General features: G+C 40.4%; 2 protein-coding genes across 4 annotated transcripts; one reads left to right on the top strand and one right to left on the bottom strand.

Annotated features, from left to right (window-relative positions):
* Positions 1-464: 464 nt before the first annotated feature.
* LOC139415592 (gap junction protein epsilon 1a) lies at positions 465-4,744 on the bottom strand. 3 transcript variants are annotated; one of them, XM_071163704.1, is made up of 3 exons: positions 4,558-4,744; positions 3,029-3,211; positions 465-2,624 (listed from the first exon to the last, which is right to left on the bottom strand). In XM_071163704.1, exons 1-3 carry the CDS (start codon positions 4,585-4,587, stop codon positions 2,229-2,231), a joined length of 609 nt encoding a protein of 202 aa, XP_071019805.1. In that variant the 5' UTR covers positions 4,588-4,744; the 3' UTR covers positions 465-2,228. The 3 variants fall into 3 exon arrangements, with proteins under 3 accessions (XP_071019805.1, XP_071019806.1, XP_071019804.1); XM_071163705.1 differs by lacking the exon at positions 4,558-4,744 and adding an exon at positions 3,643-3,793; XM_071163703.1 differs by lacking the exon at positions 4,558-4,744 and adding an exon at positions 3,707-3,784.
* A 1,225-nt stretch (positions 4,745-5,969) lies between these two features.
* LOC139415591 (neuromedin B receptor) lies at positions 5,970-18,037 on the top strand. The gene is given in 6 exon segments (XM_071163702.1): positions 5,970-6,019; positions 6,021-6,075; positions 6,077-6,183; positions 6,407-6,613; positions 12,959-13,304; positions 17,654-18,037. Coding segments are annotated over 6 exon segments (1,149 nt in total).
* The last annotated feature ends 4,792 nt before the right edge of the window (positions 18,038-22,829 follow it).

Here is a 22,829-nt window from a genome sequence, read left to right as displayed (position 1 = left end):
CTTAATATTCAAAGTGGGACCTCTGCTCAAGCGTTGTTCTATGCCTACTACTATTAGAACAACTTTTCCCCAAGCAAATGCATGGGACTATCATCAACATAGGGTATGTATAGAAAAAACGGAAACAAGGGCATGCAGCTTACCTCTTATTGTAGGATTGCTTTGTCAATACAGTTTTTCAGTACAAAAAAAGTAGCATCATAGCACCACCTCTAATAAAATAAAAAATCTATCATCTCACCGATACTTTTGAGACATAAGAAAGTGTTCAAGCTTTACCTAAAAAGCCGAACAGACAGATTTTTCAGAAACAGCATATTGCAGAACAATATTGTCTGAACATAAGAGGGTCATAAAATGTGCCCCTTTTATTAAACAAATGTGAAAAGTTGTATGCATTTTTATGAAGTACATATCGGAAAGTCAAAACAGACAAACTAGATGTAATGAAATGCATTTCAATTACCCTAAGAAAACTAAACAATGCAACTAAACATTAGTTAAATCAAAAACATACAAAACAAATAATATGTCCTTGTCGTGTATTTCATGATGTAGGATTAATTACTTTGTCAGCTAGATATTCATAGTTTCATTTAAACCTGGAGTTTCTGATTAATAAAGATGAACCTGAAATTAGCTCAAATCAAGTTAACATCTTTTTTAAGCATACGATCCGCAGAATTTCTGACTGAGTGTATATCGGAATTAGCTTGCTAACTAATTGATCCCACTTCCCAAAAATACTCCTCAGATTTACTGACAACCAAATGAATGTCATTGCTTCTTTTAACAGTTACCTCAGCTTATTGTACAAAATGTAAGAGGCAAACATTAAAACCATCCATCTGTCACAAATACCAGAAAGTAGTGTGCCATATTGTACCTGAGTTGATACATTTAGCTGAAAATAATAACAAAAGTTGGATGGATGCCTGATAATAACTTACAGATACAAAACAAAAGAGGTAATCATTTTCAGTACGGCTACAACACAGGGTTAAATCAAAAGCATTATACTACATGCTATGAAAAGGGTTTTAAAACAGTCAAATATGGTTTATCCATACACACTGTGACCAGCGCACCTATCAGCAATTACACTTAAACCTACAGTGGTTTGTAGAACTGAATAATACATCTGAGAGCATGGAAACCCATTTTCTTTAACTGTTAATGATATCATTCCTATTTACAGTATTTCAAAACCTTAATTTAGTAATCATCAAAGGAGATGTTCCAAAATCGTTCAAATTCAAACTAACTTGAGCAACTTTATATACTCCGGTTCTTCAGTGAATACACATTTTCTATTAAAGGAATACTTCAGGATTTTGACATTTAGGCCCTTTATCCACTTCCCCAGAATCCAATGAACTCGTGGATACAATTTGTATGTCTCTGTGTCCAGTATGAAAGAAGTTAGGTTAGTTTTGCGAGTCAGTGCTAACTAGTGTTAGTGCAATGACTGGAAGTCTGCTAGCATGCTAGTAGATACCCATAGACTTCCAGTTACTGAGCTACTTCCAGTTAATGATGCTAGTTAGCAATGGCTCGCAAAACTACCTCTAACTTCCTTCATACTGGACACAGAGACATAAAAATGGTATCTACAAGTTCATCTGGCTCTGGGGATCTACATAAAGAGCCTCATTGTCAAAATCCCAAAGTATCCCTTTCATAATTTATTATGACCTGAACATATTAAACTATTGAAATCAAATCTAAGCTTCATTAGGATACATTTTTGCCTGCCTTTTTTCATCTGTAGGCCTAGTTCAATGCCTTAAAATGAACCCATTTTTAGCTTGTATAGTAGGGTATTAGGATGTTAACCTTGATGACATGACATTGGCCATATGTTAAACTGGACAATTAGACAACATTATATGTCTATAGGCCCCTAAGAAGACTACAACAATGCTATAATACTTTTCACTGGGTACAAGTACTATAATCTTTCATAACAGGTTTCTTTCTTACTTGGGCCAATGATTGAAAGCTGCATACAATACAACTATATCCTTAGCCTACTGACAAAAGTAGATTTAAATCTGTGTTACTTGATTTTAACAATGGGATTATGGAAAGAAGTGTCTTTGATTGTCAACTCCCAACAAAAAAAGCGGAGGTATGTCGTTTTCAGCCTTTGTGTCCATGTCAGACCTGGATTAGACAAACATAAATTTGAAATATGACCTAGAACTCTGTAGCAAATAACACACAGGTCATTGATTGGTCAAATAACCTAATCTCCTACAGAGTATCTCAAATATCTCAGCAACACACAGGAGCAACGTGATCACAGTGAAAGTGTACATTGCACTTAAAAATATGGTCTTTTCAAAGTGTTCCGGCACCATGCATTTGGTGATGTTGAACGTCTTTTCTAGGGCACTGGCATCACACATGTAGAGTGGGTGAACCTGGAAACCAAAGAGATGGCTCTGTAGCCAAAAAGCGATGACTTCCAGAATAATTCTTAGCAGGACAGAGATGATGTAGAAGACGGTGTATATAGGTCTCTGAAGGATTTCCTCCTGGTCAATGTTTTTACAGGCAGCATAGAGATGAAATACAGCTCCAGGGACTAAAACAGTTACCAGCTGCAATGCCCAGAATACCTTCAAGCAGAAGAACATTATGCTTATGGTCAGATGAGTGGAAAAACAACCTATTCACAAGTTCACATTCAATAACAGCTAATCTTTGAGTCCTGTCTGGTCATTACTTTGTTATTCACATTGAATAAAAGCATATCTTTGAGTCTGTCTTTTCATGACTGGAATAAAATGTTTTGTCATTTGAATGGATGATGTGAAATGTGCACAACATTCCTTTGTTCGCATATCACCATGGCATAGTGGGCAAATTGGTGATCTCTGATTCTTTACCAGTACCATTGATGGGATTAGTTCTCAAATGAGCACTGTTTTTTGCTGATTCTGACAGATTATAAAAGCTTTCTGAATAGTTGAAGAGATGGACTTTCTCATGTGAAATCATTTAATGCAGGAAGCACTCTTACCTGAGGTGTTATAGGCCTAAATTGGTTGTAACAGTATAGGTTTAACTCCCTCCTGTCTGGATCGCAGCTGAAATGGAGCGCTTCATTGCCATACACTGCAAAGCCCAAGACGCCCAGAAAGAACATCCGAACAGAGCCAAAGAACAGGGTGTGGAACTGGCCTATCACCGTCGGAGGCCTGAGCTAAAACACAAACAACACACAAACACAGAAAAAGGCTTTAAAACAGCATTTGTTTGTAAACAAATGTTTTTAATTAATGTGTGAAAACTGATTGAGGAAGCATAAGTATGATTGTAATTTAATGAATTACACAAACTATCAAAACAGCTTGGAAAGGGAGTAATGAACAGATGAAACGTTTGGAATGCATCCTCATCGACAATAGCAGATGGACCAAATATTATCAGATTTCAACGGAACAACTACAAACATGCTTATAAATCAGTAATCCATGGAGAATGGCAGTAATAGGGTCATATTTCAACAACACACATCTATTCAGAGAGTATGACATTTTCTATATTTACACTCTTATTTAATTCTGCAACACATACAAGTCTATCCAGTCTATTATGCTACAGTCAGATAGATAAATAATTCAGAGAACTCACTGGGCTCAAAGTGACCACGACCATCGTCCAATATTCTATATATTCTTGGTATCACCATACTTACACATCCTTCGTAAAAGTTCTTAATGTAGTTTAAAGACATGACTTTGCTGCTATTCTCCCAGTTCAATTATATTGTAACCCGTGGCCCTCATTGCCAATATGCTGGCATCAGGCAAAGCCCACTATAATTCTGAAGCTCCTAATGACCTTTTTGCCGCTGAAAGCCCTTGTCAATGCATATTTGTCTTTTATCCGCGGTGCCTTCATCAATTTACTCACTCAGTAGAAAAAAACACAACAGGAAAGGGAAAACAAAAGCACCGGGCATGTGGTCGGCTCATAATCCCCATTGAACTAAGTCAGCGAAAAAACTTTTGTAGAACACAATGGGGGAGAGAAAACAAAATAGTACAATACAATAGTGGCACCTGAGGGCACGCTATTTTGAGCTTCCAAACGAACAATTTGAGATGAAAATGGTGTTTGAAAGTTAGTTTTAGCACTACATCTAAAGAATTGTAATGTCAATTTCCACATCATTTCATGGATGACAATTGAAATGACAATTGCAAAGAAGTGATATAGGACCTAGTAAACAACTTCTGACAAAATATGAGTCAAAAACAAAATATTTAAGCTAATGTTTTATCATTTTTATCATCTTGAAATATATTAACTCAGAATACTGTGACATATTTTATCTGACTTGAGGCACACGAAAAAGTTATGAAAATAACTTTACGCAAATTCTCCCTGTTGCAACATCGCGGTACACACCCTGCACTGTACATTTCTTATGGAAGATCATTCACCAAATTGTCCCAGCCTCGGCGAGCAAGAGCAAGAGCAAACACACAGCAGACAATAAGCGACATAATAAACAAATAAGGTAATAAAATAAAGTTCACACACCAACCATAATCCAGGCGGAGTGCTGTTCATTCCCCCTCTCAATCAGAGCTTGGGTCCTAAACTCATGTCACTCTTGCGCTCCCTGGGAGGTACCTGCTGGAAGAGTACCATGATGGATGCGTTTCTTTTACTTAAGGTGTTCTTGTGTCAGAGATCAAACAACAAACCAAAAAGCAAAGCATCAGTGAGATCAGGCATTTGTGGCAGTCAATAGAGAGCATAACGGACAGAGGCACTAATTACCTAAATAAAGCTGTCCCACAAACATCCAGTCAGAGGGTAAGTGGTCCACACGACGACGCAAGCGCTTAGCTGTCGCTGTCCTCATCCGTCAGCGTAAAGCCACACAGCCTACCGGAGGGAAATACCCTAAACAAGTGCGCTATGGAGTTTATCATATGGGATAATAAAACTATACAATTTCATAATAGACTCGTTTTTATTCAATTCAAACATAAGCACTAAGCACATATGCTATAACTAGAATAGCCTACAACTACATTAACTAGATTAGTGGTTTGAATTTGAATCCGTTGTAAGCACAAACTGAGAATAACAGTAGCCTAGACTTCATTGATTATGCACATTCTCAATGGCACATTGGCATTTAAGGCAGGGTTTTCTGTGATAGGATTACACCTACGAGATGTCTAGTCCTTATCATGTAATTAAAAACACTTTAAAATACAACTCACAGCCATACCCATTTCCATTGGCACTGTAGACTGCGCTGCATAGATGGACAGTGACGGATAGATAGAGTTAACATTGAATGACTTCATTCATATTAATCAGTCATGGAAAAGTACTGTGCATATTTCATAATTACAAATGAGATTTTCCGATTGTATTAACTTGGAAATACTCAATGTGCCTCTCTCTCTCTCTCTCTCTCTCTCTCTCTCTCTATCATCTATCTATCTATCTATCTATCTATCTATCTATCTATCTATCTATCTATCTATCTATCGCTGTCTTATCACTTCAAATTGGCATTGACATTCGCCTTTCTTTCGGCTTTTATTTAACCGCTGTGTGGGGAATACTCCTGATTACGTATTTATTGGATTTGTACCTCCACTCACTTCCCCTGGCGGCTGGTGACTCAAATAACGACATCATACAGCTCCTACAGATAAGGGCTGGCTGACAATGAAATACCTGTGCAGGAGATCAATATCCCGCTCAGTTTGAGAGGTTTCCGTTTCGAAAAATGACATTGGATTTTCCTTAGTAGACTCAAAGAACAGTTCATCCTACTTCACAAATGTTTTCAAGCACAGCTTTCTGAACGTGAAATGGGTATTTGGTGGTGCTTGTTTAATTAATGAAATCGAGTATAACCTATTAGTTTATTCCGTTTATAGTCAATAAAATTACCACTATGAAATAGTATGTGAGTAACCTTGACAATGGTACACATCATATGCAAAACTGGTGTGAGTCATTTTCCGTCATCGGTGCTGTATGCGTGTTGAAAAAGTGCCTCCTTCTTTTGCGCGCCAGTCGTGCTTCAGTCGTGCGTTTTAGCACCCCGGCCGTTTCAGCACTTTGTTGGAGGGACAGCTCCCGCGCCTCAGACCTGCTTTGGCAGATGGTCAACATCTTCCGTGCCATTTCAGCAAAGTGATCATTGTACAAATCCCCGAGTAGCAATGGACGACATTTTAGATAACTTATCTTTTACTGGACATTCTGTCTTTTATAACTTTACTGATGATTGGATACCTGATGGAAGGGAAACTATTGATTTTATTATACGATGTGTCATACCGACTGTGTATATTCTGATCATAACGATTGGGTTGTTGGGGAACATTACCTTGGTTAAGATTTTTATCACCAACAGTGCAATGAGGAGCGTCCCCAACATATTTATTTCGAGTTTGGCAGCTGGGGATCTTTTGCTTTTGGTCACTTGTGTTCCAGTGGACGCATTCAGATACTTCTTTGAGGAGTGGATCTTCGGTGTTGTGGCTTGTAAACTAATTCCGGTCATTCAACTCACCTCAGTCGGTGTCTCAGTGTTCACTCTCACGGCTCTCAGCGCTGACAGGTAAGATCAATAGTAGATGAATGGGAAGTATTCTTATTGCCAATATTATTGTTATGTATACCTAATTGCAAATGTTAAGAATAATTAACATATGTAATTCATAATGATTCATCAATTGTTATGATTATTTTTATTGACAACACAAGTTTTATCATAATTCAATGCTGTGTAAATGTCACTGACACATCTGTGGATATTTTGATTGACAAACCAAGTGTGGCATCAGAAATGTTTAAAAGGAATAAAATAGTGTACACCTGCTGGTTGTATTGACTTCAATAAGCCTGATTTGTGTTATATTGTTTTATTCTGGAGAGACACGGTTCGAATGGCCATTTATCTTCCCTGGAAGTAGCAGCATGAATGCTGAGATTAGAAAAAAATGGCACTGTACATTTGTCAAATCACAAGAATAAGAGTATTTTGAGTTTATTTCCAAAACACTATATCCACACATTTTTCACAGTTGTGTTTTTTCAACAGAAGTGATTGCTTATGAGTACCTTCTTGTGTGTGCAAAATATTACTTCATAGATTTTAGGTGTGTATTAAATGTTTTTCTTCTTCTAACAAACGCTATATATCTATCTATTCTTTAGCTGGAATGGAATGTTCATATGCTGAATATGTATCTGTGTTATGTGGTTGTCTCAACTAGCTATCTTAAGATGAATGCACTAACTCTAAGTTGTTCTGTGTCTGCTAAATTACTAAAATGTCAAATGTTAATGTTTTACATACATATCTCATATTACTGTATTTATAATTTTTAAAATATATTTTTATATTGATTTCACAAATATATAATTTGTACAGTTCTTTATAAAAAATGTAGTTTTTTGTTACATTTGACAGTGTAAAACCTAGTAGTATTACTTATTTCTCTGAGAGTGAGGCAGATATACTGCGTTTAGCAAAAAAACATGTTTATTTGTCTCGCAAATACCTGCATGTCATTAAACAACCCCGTGCTGTGATTAGATAGTGAAAAACACAAAAATCTATTTCAGAAGTTCTTTAAACATTTCAGAAAATGTACACTACCAGTCAAAAGTTTTAGAACACCTACTCATTCAAGGTTTTATTTTAAATTTTAAAAAAAAAAAAACTATTTTCAACATTGTAGAATAAGAGTGATACATCAAAGCTATGAAATAACACATATCTAATCATGTAGTAACCAGAAAAGTGTTAAACAAATAAACATCAATTTTATATTTGACATTCTTCAAATAGCCACCCTTTGACTTGATGACAGCTTTGCACAGTCTTGGAATTCTCTCAACCAGCTTCATGAGGTAGTCACCTGGAATGCATTTCAATTAACATGTGTGCCTTCTTAAAAGTTAATTTGTGGTATTTCTTTCCTTCTTAATGCATTTGAGCTAATTGTGTTGCGCCAAGGTAGAGGGTGTATACAGAAGACAGCCCTGTTTGGTCAAATACCAAGTCCATATTATGGCAAGAACAGCTCAAATAAGCAAAAAGAAATGACAGTCCATCATTACTTTAAGACATGAAGATCAGTCAATATGGAACATTTCAAGAACCTTTTAAGTTTCTTCAAGAGCAGTCGCAAAAACCATCAAGCGCTATGATGAAACTGGCTCTCATGAGGCCTGCCACAGGAATGGATGACCCGTAGTTACCTCTACTGCAAAGGATAAGTTCATTAGAGTTACCAGCCTCAGAAATTGCAGTCCAAATAAATGCTTCACAGAGTTCAAGTAACAGACACATCTCAACATCAACTGTTCAGAGGAAACTGTGTGAATCAGGCCTTCATGGTCGAATTGCACAATAATAATAAGAGACTTGTTTGGTCCAAGAAACACGAGCAATGGACATTAAAAGGTGGAAATTTGTCCTGTGGTCTGGAGTCCAAATTGGAGACTTTTGGTTCCAACCGCCGTGTCTTTGTGAGATGCAGTGTGGGTGAATGGAGGATCTCTGCATGTGTATTTCCACCGTAAAGCATGGAGGAGGGGGTATTATCGTGTCGGGGTGTTTTGCTTGTGACACTTTTTGTGATTGATTTAGAATTCAAGGCACACTTAACCAGTATGGCTACCACCGCATTCTGCAGTGATATGCCATCCCATCTGGTTTAGGCTTAGTGGGACTATCATTTGTTTTCAACAGGACAATGACCCAACACACCTCCACAATGTGTATGGGCTATTTTACCAAGAGGGAGAGTGATGGAGTGCTGCATCAGATATCCTGACCTCTACAATCCCCTGACGTCAAACAAATTGAGATGGTTTGGGATGAGTCGGGACCGCAGAGTGAAGGAAAAGCAGCCAACAAGTGCTCAGCATATATGGGAACTCCTTCAAAACTGTTGGAAAAGCATTCCAGGTTAAGCTGGTTGAGAGAATGCCAAGAGTGTGCAAAGCTTTCATCAAGGCAAAGGGTGGCTATTTATTTTGATTTGTTGAATACTTTTTTTTTGGTTACTACATGATTCCATATGTGTAATTTCATAGTTTTGATGTCGTCAATGTAGAAAATAGTAAAAATAAAGAAAAACCCCTGCATGAGTAGGTGTTGTAAAACCTTTGACTGTTAGTGTATATATAGTGTTTTGAAAATAAGCTCTTCATGTTGTGTTCCATAAAGAATGAGGGTGGCAAGCCCAGTTCAGTTGTATTCAGTTATCATCAGGCATTCAGGAGGAGTCATACAGAATAATCTGCACAGTGCATAATTTACTGTCTGAGTGTGTATGATTAAAAGGGCAACCATGCCCAAATCTGTGTTTGGGACCTTAATTTGACCTAGCAGACCATCCCCCCCCCCATACCCTCACCAAGACCACTGATGCTTGGAGACAGCGACCTTCTCAAGTTACCATTCTATATCCCTACAAATAACCTGTCTTCTGGTATTAAGAGTTCCTACCTCAGCTAAAAGTTAACTAGTGTCATGAACATACCTGGTCTGACTCAGGTCTAGACATCAATATGAAAGTATAAATATTTTATTATCATATTAGTCCATGGGATTCTCTGATATAAATAATACCCATTGTGCATGGCATTATAGCAGTCCCAAAAAATGGTACAGTGCTTTCTAATGACCCTTTTTATGACACAGAACGTAATATAGAGCTCTATCAGTTGGCGGAAAAGTTTTGCTATGTCAATTGTCACTGGAGATGACCATGACTTTTGGCCATCCCTGTCACTAGGGGCCATATGGTGAGATTGCAGTCTACAGCTGTTCTCTCTATGGTTTCCCTAGTCCAATTCAGCATGTCATTTTGTGCTGAAGAGCAATGAAAATACGCCATTTGTATGCTTACTCGATGTGAGGGCTTAAATCATTTTATCTTGATAGCACTCATCTGGGCAATGCTCCCAAGCATGAAAACACAATAAAGTGGGATTACTGTGGTTTGTTCATGTAAATTCAGACAATAACCCATCCTTGTTTCTTTCTGGTGCGGTATCAATGTGTCCATTTTCTTTGCTTGTCTGTTGCTGCCTGAGGCAGCGTGGTCTATGACTATGGGGGATTTCTACACGGGCAGAGGGCAGCCGAGGCTGCTGGAACAGCACAGTCAAGGGCAGTGTACAAACCTCCAACTGCCAATCGAGATTCTCCTCCGGACCAGACATTTCAACAGCAGAAATATCGTTAGAAAACAGTCAGGATGTAACGAGATTCGTCTTCCTCTGACGAGGAGTATGAAGGATCGGACCAATATGCAGCTTGGTACGTGTCCATGTTGATATTTATTAACATAGAACACCAAAAACGAAATAACAAGGAGAACGAATGAAAACGAAACAGTTCTGTCTGGTGAAGACACAGAGACAGAAAACAATCACCCACAACTAAAATGGGGAAAACAGGCTACCTAAGTATGATTCTCAATCAGAGACAACGAACGACACCTGCCTCTGATTGAGAACCATACCAGGCCAAACACATAAATACTACATAGAAAAGGGAACATAGACTACCCACCCCAACTCACGCCCTGACCAAACTAACACAAAGACATAATAAAGGAACTAAGGTCAGAACGTGACAGTACTCCCCCCTTAAGTTGCGGACTCCGGCCGCAAAACCTGAACCTATAGGGGAGGGTCTGGGTGGGCGTCTGTCCGCGGTGGCGGCTCTGGGACGGGACGTGGACCCCACTCCACCATAGTCTTTGCCCGCTTCAGTGGCGCCTTTAGAGCGGCGACCCTCGCCGCCGACCTCGGACTGGGGACCCTTGCAGCGGGTCCCGAATAGATGGGAGACTCCGGCAGCGTCGAAGTGAAGGACGGCTCTGGCAGCTCCTGACTGATGGGCGGCTCTGGCAGCTCCTGACTGACAGGTGGCTCTGGCAGCTCAGGACAGACGGGCGGCTCTGGCAGCTCAGGACAGACGAGCGGACCTGGATGGAGGAGACGGAGAGACAGCCTGGTGCGTGGGGCTGCCACAGGACCCACCAGGCTGGGGAGACCTACAGGAGGCCTGGTGCTTGGAGGAGGCCTGGTGCCGGATGGACCGGGCTGTGGAGGAGCACTGGAGCCCTGGTGCGCAGCCTTGGCACCACTCGTCCCGGCTGGATCACCATTTTAGCCCGGACCATCCAGAGGGCAGGCACAGGTTGAACCGGGCTGTGGGTGAGCACTGGAGATCTGGTGCATACCACTCCCTTAGGCTCAATACCCACATTTACCCGGCACGGGAGGAGCGCAGGCATAGAACGCACTGCACCCTCCCAGCGCCTCGGAGACACAGCACGCAGAGCCGGCGCAGGATACCCGTACCGGAGACCAAACACACTGGACTGGCACAACACGGCCTGGCTGGATGCCCACTCTCGCATGGCACTTGCGGGGGGCTGGCCTATAGCCCACCGGGCTATGAGCACGTACTGGCGACACCGTGCGCTTGACAGCATCACACGGTGCCTGACCAGTACTGCGCTTCTTCCGGGAAGCACAAGGAGTGGGCTCAGGTCTCCAACCTGACTCTGCCACACTCCCCATGTGCCCCCCCCAAAAAAAATTTTGGGGCTGCCTCTCGTGCCTGTCGCGCTGCCGTGCTACCTCCTCATATCGCCGCCGCTTAGCTTTCGCTGCCTCCAGCTCTGCCTTGGGGCGGCGATATTCCCCAGCCTGTGCCCAGGGTCCCTTTCCGTCCAAAATCTCCTCCCATGTCCAGGAGTCCAGCACCCTCTGCTCCTGGTTACCACGCTGCTTGGTCCGGTTGTGGTGGGTGATTCTGTAACGAGATTCGTCTTCCTCTGACGAGGAGAGACAACAAACGACACCTGCCTCTGATTGAGAACCATACCAGGCCAAACACATAAATACTACATTGAAAAAAGAACATAGACTACCCACCCCAACTCACACCCTGACCAAACTACACAAAGACATAATAAAGGAACTAAGGTCAGAAAGTGGCACAGGATGTGGAAAATCATCTATCATTGGAGCAACAAATCTCTTTATGCCCAAAAGAGCGAACATCCTCTGTTGCACCCGCCTTTCCTATATTTCTCCCCATTGTTTAACTTAGCTGAACTTCTGCTATTCTATACACATAACACTGAGTGTTGATTTACATGGGAGATCAGGCCAAAGTCTAACCTATACATTTGTTTTATTGATCAGCTTGTAAACATTTAGGTTTATATCAATATTTAGATGCACTTTGGCAGCAGTGCAGAAACACATTGTTGTTTCAGTTAAATCTTTCAAATTTAATTTACGGGCAATTATTGGAACCCTTGATCTCAATCGAAGGATATCATTATTTTGGGTGTGTTACGGTCAGGACATTCATTTGTTAGCTAGTGCAATCATCATGCACTCCATAGATCTTTCATGTGTATGTAAAATATCCCCTCTAACACTCCAGAAAGCTTCTATTCGGTACTCATGGACTCAGAAATGCCTTGTCTTTGTCAAAGCCTACTAAAGTTAATTAGATTAATTAAATATAATCACATAATTGACATTTGATTTTAGACAAGGAAATTAGAACAGTAAGGACAGCTGGCCATTTAATCCCATTTGCATGGAAAAGACTGCTTTGAATCTAATTTCATTATTAATATGAAAATGTCAGTAAAGGCTTTCCATTAATGTTAATTAGTTTTATCTACAATAATGCTTCACTGAGGTTGAAAAAGGTTTGGAGAGTCTGAAAAAGGTTTTGTGAGTCTATTATCAATGTGTGAGTTGCAGCGAACCATCAAATAATGAATGATCATATCTGTCTATCACTGCCTCTGAGTGTCATGTCTGTCCTGATCCTGGAGTTTTGCTGTAGCCTTTGACACCAAGATGAAGCAGTATTACATTTTTTGGTCTGGTGTTGTTGTGTTTTCAGGTACAAAGCCATAGTGAATCCTATGGACATCCAGACATCCAGTGCTGTGTTCTGGACGTGTCTGAAAGCCGTGTCCATCTGGGTGATCTCCGTCCTGCTGGCGGTGCCCGAGGCCATCTTCTCCCAGGTAGTACACATCCAGGACAAGAACGTGACCTTCACCGCCTGTGTGCCCTATCCCCTCTCCAACGAGATGCATCCCAAGATCCACTCTGTCCTCATATTCCTGGTGTACTTCCTGATTCCCCTGTGGATCATCTCTGTGTACTACTACCACATCGCCAGGACGCTGGTCAAGAGTGCTCACGACATGCCTGGGGAGATCAGTGAGCACACTAAGAGACAGGTAGGTAACAACAACAACATCCTGTTACTGCCTGTATATCAAACAAGCCACAAATGAGGTTTGACTGTTACAGTTATGGTTATCAGGAATGGCATATTAAGAACATTAGGTAACTTGATGGATCCATTTGAATTGGAAATGTGGAATATCTCATTCCATGCTTTTAGGGTACAACACATCTGTTGTTTGATAATACATACATGTAGGGAGCATACAGCGCATTCGGGAAGGATTCAGACCCCTTGACTTTTTCCACATTTTATTACGTTACAGGCTTAATCTAAGATTGATGAAGTAATTTGTCCCCCTCATCAATCTAAACACAATGGCCCATAATAACATAGTGACAACAGGTTTTTAGAAATGTTTGCAAATGTATAATTTTTTAAAATTTTAAATACCTTATTTACATAAGTATTCAGACCCTTTGCTATGAGACTCAAAATTAGGCTCAGGTGCATCCTGTTTCCATTGATCATCCCTGAGATGATTCTACAACGTGAGTTTAGTCTACCTGTGCTAAATTCAATTGATTGGACACAATTTGGAAAGGCACACACCTGTCTATATAAGGTCACACAGTTGACAGTGCATGTCAATGCAAAAACCAAGCCATGAGGTGGAAGGAATTGTCCATGAGCTCTGAGACAGGATTGTGTCGAGGCACAGATCTGGGGAAGGGTACCAAAGAATTTCTGCAATATTGAAGGTCCCCAAGAACACAGTGGCCTCCATCATTCTTAAATGGAAGAAGTTTGGAACCACCAAGACTCTTCCTAGAGCTGGCTGTCTGGCCAAACTGAGGGGGGAAAGGCCTTGGTCAGGGAGGTGACCAAGAACCTGATGGTCACTTCAGAGTTCTTCTGAGAAGATGTGAAAACCTTCCATAAGGACAACCATCTCTGCAGCACTCCACCAATCAGGCCTTTATGTCAGGGTAGGCAGATGGGTCTGAATACTTTCCGAAGGCACTGTATGTAGGTCACATGAACCTTGGGGCTTGTTACATGAAATCCAGTAACCAGGTTTCCTGAAAAAGACCAAAACATTATTGCATGTTATAGTGCATATTAAGCTAGAGTGCACATTTGAATTCAACGAAACTGAACAGTATCGCACGTTTTCTCACTACACAGGATTTGTTTTATTTTTGACATAACCCCGGAACCCCAGTTACAGGTTTTAATGTGAAGAGGCTCTGGGTTTTAATGCAGACATTTCCATTTGTAGTCAAATACACCAAGTAAATATTTTAAATGTTGTAAAGGGCAAGTGGAGGACCATGTCAAGATGTATCACTGATCGTTGCATGGATGCCTGAGCTTTACTGTCTACAGAGGTAATACATTATAGATCAGGGGAAGGAGGAAGTCAATTCTAAATGTAAGCAATGATCTGGTCAGGTACATTCATTTGAGCGTCCATTGACCAAATAACATTAAATCGGACGCTGCTTTGCTTTAATATTTCATAAAAGGTTAAGAACTTCTAACTAATCATCAGACAAATCCAGATCAGTACCCAACCAAGAGCATGAGTAAACATATATAGTCCTATACCAAAACCCATACCCAGCTTCCAATCAATGAGAACCTGACTCAGACCTGACCTGAATCTAAGTCATAATATATTCAAGTAGGTGCTTGTTGACACTGGCCAATGTGAGGCTATTATCAATAATGAGCAATGCATAGTAAACATTATTGATGAGTGGTGCTGGAAGGCCTCCATGTGTCGTCTTATTCCCAGCTGTGAGGCAATAAGAGACCCGAGACCCAGCTATCCTCTACAGTAGATACCCAGTGAATCTGTAAATCTGTGCGACACATGAAAATACGAGAAGCCTGGAGGATGACCAAATCATAGAACCTTCAAATGCACATTAGCTTTTACTGTCTCTGCCTCAAAGTAATCCCCGGCACTATATCCCCACTAATCAAAGTTATTGTCTCCAGATTTGTTTCTGTGCATTTGTATTTCAAATCAAATTAAAGGACTTAATCATTTGGGCGAGCAATTAAAATAGAAGAACAACACAGACTATTGACGCTGTGGTTGTGTACATCTCCTATTAGACAGGGCCAGGGGGATTGGGCTGCAGAGGCTCAAGTCTCATTTAGAGGAAAACTCTGATAGCATCTGTCTCTACTGATAGGCATTTAAAGGTATTTAACACTAATTATATGACAAGTTGCATTAGCCTGATGAAAGACGGGAGAGAGGGAGGGAGAGAGAGAGAGAGAGAGAGAGAGAGAGAGAGAGAGAGAGAGAGAGAGAGAGATTTGCAGACCCTAAACACATGATTCTGGTAATTGTTTGAGACATTATTGGTTGAATCCCTATCTATCATGTCTAACAGACATGCATTTCGAAAAGACAGTTTCTATTCATGGCTTTATGAAAAGCTATAGTAACAGTGGTCTTAAAGGGAAACTTCACAATTTTTCAACTTCCTATTCATCATCTCCAGCACCACCCCAACATCAACATGTGTGAAAATTGTGCGTTTCTATGTTTTGTAGAAGAAAGATGCAGGAAAATAAGTCTTTCCAATGATGTCATTGGTGTGAATCGTGTGATTTTGACCAATTGTGAGTATGCATTGCCTACTAATTGTCTACTAATTGGTTGATGATGTCATTGGAAACAGTTACCTTTCTCGAAACTTTTTACTACAAAACAAAGAAACGCGTATTTTCACATATGTTGATGTTGGGGTAGTGCTGGAAATGATGAACTGCTGTACGGTACATTTTCCATAAAGGCCGTAGAAAGTAGGCTTTCCGATTATCATCTAATCTGTATTTATTTTAAATCACTTTGGAATAGAGTATGGTCCCTACAATGGTGTTTACAGATTTACAATTGAATATGAACAATGACACTGTCCAGGCAGACACTGCTAGTGAATATGATTTCAGACGTGATATGTATGAACGTAAACATACAGTCCAACCATCTCTCTATGCCAGGGGTGTCATTGTGCTGTTATGATATAACAATCGCTCTGGAAGAATTCATTTGGCATGCTTTCTAAACAAAAGTAGGCTAACACACAAAACACAGTGACAGCATAATCAAGACAATATTAGTTAAGCCTCCTGTATTTAGAACTATGGCCTTGGCTACAGTCTGTTAACTTTCCCTGGCACACAGTTCCATGCATAACACTCTCCTTGTCGGCTGGAGAAGTTAATAATAGGAATAGTTTATAATTCATACCCCACACTTCTTGCAGAGACCAGCAAATACAACAGTGAATAACATATTGTGGCGTGATAACAACAATGCAGAGGATGACATGTTTGACTATGAAAGATTGTTGATACTGGGCCGAATCATAAGCAAGGTTATTTAATTTGGACATCCATATCAATGTAAACCATCTCTACTGTCTAACTAACCAGACGTAACAGCTTGCTATTGACTAAGATTCTAATACATTTCCGAATAATGTCTGAAGTCCAGTCCAACACAGGATATAGAGTGCTGATCAGAAGAAAAGTTGCTGACAAGTTAGTGGATTGTTCAGGTTTTTGTTGAGGAACCTAAAAGGATTGTGGGCAGAGTGTCAGCATCACGTCTTGACAGCTGGCTGCCATTGAATGGCGAGCTAAATCATGACAATTACCCAGGATATAAAACCAACCCAGTCTTGCATTTCAGAGCTCAATCTCCTGTTCACTTCACTGATGGTTCAAATAGGATGACAGCAGTACTCAGAAGCTGTTATCTGTGCTGTTTGTCAGACACTCTATGGGATGACATGTTGATTGGACTGGACCTTCTTGTTTGACATTTCTGCTCATACGATAAAAGGTTATGACAGTACAGACATCTTTGACCCTTCTGAAGAGTGCTGACTGCAGGGCACTTAAAGTACTGGTGGCTCTTGTTTGTTCATACTTGATTGGTGTCTGGTACATACTGTATTGATACTAAAGGACAATAGCCATACTACTTGTAGCCTGTAGCCTGTAGCCTGTGCACTATTATTCAAAATACAGAAGAGAGTGATTTGGACACATTTTATTATTTATTATTTATTTGGACACACTGTATTCTGTAATCCTTCTAGCGGGAAGCCTTCAGTATTTTGTATTCTCTAGTCGTTCTGGAGGGAGGCCTTCTGTATTTTGTATTCTCTAGTCATTCTGGAGGGAGGCCTTCTGTATTTTGTATTCTCTAGTCATTCTGGAGGGAGGCCTTCTGTATTTTGTATTCTCTAGTCGTTCTGGAGGGAGGCCTTCTGTATTTTGTATTCTGTAATCCTTCTGGAAGATTGACATGGCTTTATGTTATATACTATGTATTTTCAAACACTGCATGTCTTTTTTTTCTTTTCCAAGATGGAGACGAGAAAACGGCTTGCCAAAATTGTTCTGGTGTTCGTGGGCCTCTTCGCTCTCTGTTGGTTCCCCAACCACGTCTTGTACATGTACCGCTCCTTCAACTACCGTCAGATCGACTCCTCCCTGACCCACCTCATCATCACCCTGCTGGCCCGGGTGTTAAGTTTCTCCAGCTCCTGTGTCAACCCGTTTGCCCTCTACCTGCTGAGCGAGAGCTTCCGCAGGCACTTCAACAGCTCACTGCACTGCAAGAAGAAGCCCCACCACGAGCGCAACACCAGCTACCTGCAGAGCACCTCAGCCATAAGAATGACCTCCATCAAGAAGACCACCCCTACAGTCATCAATGGACATGGCAACAGGCAGGAGGTCTCTCTGTAGGTTTAGGAGGGGTAGGAGTGGCACCGAAAAAAATATAATGTGCAAAACTTTACAAGGTGGACTATTCTGAAAAGGACATGCATGTGTGCTCAACAGAAAATGCTTGGCTTGAAGCCGCCTTGTCTATACATTTCCCACAATGCTACATATTGCTGCAGATGAGATGGTCACATATGAACTGAAAGTATTGAACTGAACATGTTTGTCAACAAATCTGCCGTAAATACTGGTATCCACAATGTTCCACTTTTCATGTTTTTTGGTCAATCTGATGCATGTATCATTTCACAGAGTTTGTATAGATATATTGTATGCTGTCTGTGACACATACTAACCAAACTCCAAACCTAAAGAGCAGGCAATTGCTTTTACGACAGGAAATCTGTCCATGCACTTAAAAACAACATTATAATGGCTCCCAAGGGGGCACGGGAGTTAAGGGTAATTTCAACAAAAATCATAATGTCCCTTTAAGTAATTATTTCCCTCAAACATCTGCCTGAAAGTGGATAGAAGTGCCAACGCATACAGAGGGGACCACAGGAAATGTATGCTGGAAATGAAACCAACATTTACCAAGTGTTGATGGGAACCTGCATGCCACTATTTCAGGACCACTAGATGATAAACACCATACACATGTGTTCATGAGATATATATTCACTTTGATAATGCCATTTCCTGTGCTATGTTTGAATGTTTATCTTCAGATGCTCAATGTGACACCAATGTTTGCTGTTTTGTTAAGTAAAACGTGTCCCAGTACGTTGAACTTCAAATGCTGCAACAGTGCTGTAGATTGTTTGTATAATATTGTGTTGTTATTTTGCAAACTTTGACCATTCCATGCACAGCATAGCTTCATTGAACATGTAAAGGAATAAGCTCTAAGAATAGTGTGCTTTCTGAACATGATTAATCATGCTCAATTACAGTCAATTACATTTAAAGACATGCTTTGGAAACTAGTAAGTATTTTTAAACCTTTGGGCTGGATGTGTCAATGTGTAGTTCATTCATACATAATCTATGAGCAGAATTACTGTCTGACCTCAATAAACCACGAAATCCCTCATTTGAAAGCGACTGTTTTCTGTAAACTGTAGGCTCCATTTTCCTACATTTACCCCCACATGGGCAAGCTCCGTAGCAATTTGAGTTCAGTCAATGAGTTTCAGCCCTTTGCCATTTGAGTGACAGTTAGCAACGCGCACACACAGTAGAGTAAGAGATAGAGAGCAATGACGTGGTGCACATATCTGTACACTTGTGACGGAGTATGCAATATTCGGGGGGGACCCTTTTTGGCTCCTGAGTGCTACTTTTAGAACTACTGGCTAAGAAGTATACAAAAGTACCAGATAATATCTTTAATTACACTTATCACTCAGGAGATAATGATTACTGGATTAAACCAACTAACACTTTACACATTAACGTCCTCAATCAAATCTCTTCCTCTTAAACAGAAAATCTGACATTTTTTAAACCAAATCAATCTGTTCAATAGGCTGCATTTACATAGGCAGCCCAATTTGAGTCTTTTGCTCAATTATTGGCAAAAGAGCTGAACTGATGTGGAAAAAGATTAGAATTAGGCTGCCTAAATGCAGCCTTAAGTGACATTTCCTGATACACTGATCTCAAGTGATAAGTCAACAGGTCCCTCACTGAAAAGAGATCTGTGTCCGTAACAACAGAGTAAAGTAAATGGCTGAGTCTACAAGCTATTTTCTATCGTCTGTCCCCTTTTCAGTACCATGTAAATATATCTGTGTTATTCTACCATAGTTCTCGACTCCTTAATCTTTTGTGATACCTTGAAACACTATGTACAATGTACAATGAAAAATGAATTTGTGTTTGAAATTCTTCATCATATAAAAGACCTCGTCGCTATCAACGCAATGTGATACTACGCCCACCTCCTAATTTCTGTGGATTTACAATGTTTGTTGAACTGGAACGGGATCCTCCAAGGCTCCTGCTGTTTGTCTGTGTGATAATATATCCACAGCATGTAATACCATCACAACAAATGTGAAAGTATGTCATGTTAAATGTGCCAGGTGAAATTGTCTGTGAACAATTGTAATGTTATGATATGTATGCTTTCATTCAAATTTGTTCTGCTTATGAATTACATATTATTTATGGAATATTGCTATTTGACATGCAAATATATACTTTGTGTTGCTATTACATTATTACATATAATATAAATGTGATGCAATTAATAAATTCTACTCACAAGATTTAGCCTGTTGGGTCTGTGGTGTCCATAGATGTTTGTCTGTATGCATATTTCACATTCCTCCCCAACATGCATTAGTCTTATTTATTCAGGACCATGCCAATGATAAGGTGAGCAACCTGTCTTTCATCATTTCAGAGAGCGCATGCAGTCAGACAAGAGAGACACAGCAGAGATAATGGATTTGTTGTAAATAAAACACTCTTTTTAAAGGGGGCTTTATCTCCATCTACCAGGCCTGATTTGGTTTGAAATCGCAGTGGTTCATCTTGTTTTCATTTCCTTCGTTGTTTGGGGTGACTGGGGTGATTCCCAGTGCAAACACGGTGGGCTTATAGCCATAGGAGGTGGGAGGTCGATGTCCTGATACATGAATATACTGTTTGTCTGCACTGATAGAAGTAGAGGGAAATATATAGAAACCTGAAGTCTCGCGTTGCCATACCTCCAAAATCACGTCGTTGTCATGCCTCCCTTGGAGGTCGGGAAAATGTTGTATTGCAAAAACGTTTTGATTGGATGTTACATTTCAAGAACCCTTACTTACCCTTAACTTACTCTCAACATTTGATAAAACAGACCATTTCAAGCATTCATTTGCCACATGCATGAGAAGACAAGGGTGCATTAAGTAGCCACAAACAAAGACATATCCTCGAAGGCAGAACCTGTGAAAACATGTACTTGAATGATGGATCCAAAACACTTTCAGCATATGTGTCAAAAACAGGCCTGAAGTTTGTTGATTTCTCTGGAAGAACCAAAGTCTGATTTGGTATACTACTGGTGAACATCAACTTTGCTATCAGCTTCATGGCCAGACAACATGGTCTAGAATTACTCCTGGCCCTATTCATAACTGATGAAAAACACTAAACATAAGTCACATCAAATTAAAATAATTTATCCTACATGAGAACAGCATACTTTTTGCTAACGTAACTGACTTTTTAAATAGTTAGAACAAGCCAGATATTCAATCCAGATATTCAAATTTTCATAACGATAGTAGCTATTGAGGCATGTCATTCCCGTTTGAACGTTACATGACCAGAATAATCTAATCAAAGCTTGTCGGTTAAATTGACATCATTGCCATTGAGGACATTATAATTCAACACATTAATATTGATGAAATAATTATATAAACTATGCATGACTTCATTTGATGCATCTACATAGCAATGATATTTTAAAAAGACCCATTGAAGTAAAGAACCAGAGTGCAGAGAACCTTGGCGTGACCCTGGACAACACCCTGCCGTCCTCTGTAAACATCAAGCGGTGCAGGTTCATGCTCTACAACATCTATAGAGTATGACCCTACCTCACACAGGAAGTGTCGCGGGCTCTAATCCAGGCACTTGTCATCTCCTGTCTGGACTACTGCTACTCACTGTTGGCTGGGATCCCCTCTTTTGCCATCAAACCCCTGCAACTTGTCCAGAATGCTGTAACCCACATGGTGTTCAACCTTCCCAAGTTCTCCCATGTCACCCCACTCCTCCGCACACTCCACTGGCTTCCAGACGAAGCTCGCATCCACTACAAGACCATGGTACTTGCCTACAGAGCAGCAAGAGGAGCTGCCCTCCCTACCTTGAGGCTATGCTCAAACCCTACACCTCAACCTGAATACTCCATTCTGCCACCTCTGGTCTCTTGGCCCTCCCACCCCTACGGAAGGGCAGTTCCCTCTCAGGCTAGTCCAAGTTCTTCTCTGTCCTGGCACCTGAATGGTGGAACCAGCTTACCCTGGAAGCTGTGTCAGCAGAGTCCCTGCCCATCTTCTGAAAACATCTGAAACTCTACCTCTTCAAAGAGTATCTCAAGCACTTCCCATCAAACCAACTCATTGAATGCCCTACTCCTTGAAGTTTGCAGTTGTGTCTAAAAAACTATTTTGCGTAAAACATATTTTTTATACCCTTTAGTGTGTGTACTTTACTGTATTTATACTTGGGATATCGCTTTTCAACAGCAAAAGTAAAAAAACATAGCAGGAGGATTCATTTCCTTTGAATGACAAAGTGGCAGAAACACACAGGGTGCATTTGGATTGTTTCTGAGATGTAACTAAACTGAAATACGAAGCATTTATTGAACAAACTCACAATACGTTAGTGGCAGTTAATCATTTTCATCATGTTTCAGAGAATGTCCCATTTAGCAGATGTTCTTATCCAGAGCGATTTACAGGAGCAATTAGGATTAAGTGCCTTGCTTAAGGGCCATCAGGGGAAAAAATCCACCTAGCCAGCTCAGGGATTTGAACCAGCAACTTTTTGGTTACTGGCCCAGCACTCGTAACTGCTAGGCTACCCGCTGCCACTCTTTAGGTAGAGTTTTGTTGACATTTGTCAAAAAGGATTCTGCAAAGGTTGCTCTTGTGCATTCTTTGGTAAAAGGAAGTAGGTAGCACTGATGTAGTGTCCTGCCCGTCAAAAACTTCCAGGTAACCAATAGCATTAGGAACATTCCTTTGCCTCAAAATACTATTTGAATACAGCCGTATACTCGAAAGAACCATTCCACTAT

This window comes from Oncorhynchus clarkii, chromosome 8 (genome assembly GCF_045791955.1).
Source record: "Oncorhynchus clarkii lewisi isolate Uvic-CL-2024 chromosome 8, UVic_Ocla_1.0, whole genome shotgun sequence".
In the NCBI taxonomy this organism is placed as follows: domain Eukaryota; kingdom Metazoa; phylum Chordata; class Actinopteri; order Salmoniformes; family Salmonidae; genus Oncorhynchus; species Oncorhynchus clarkii.
This window is presented reverse-complemented; position numbering and strand designations above follow the sequence as displayed.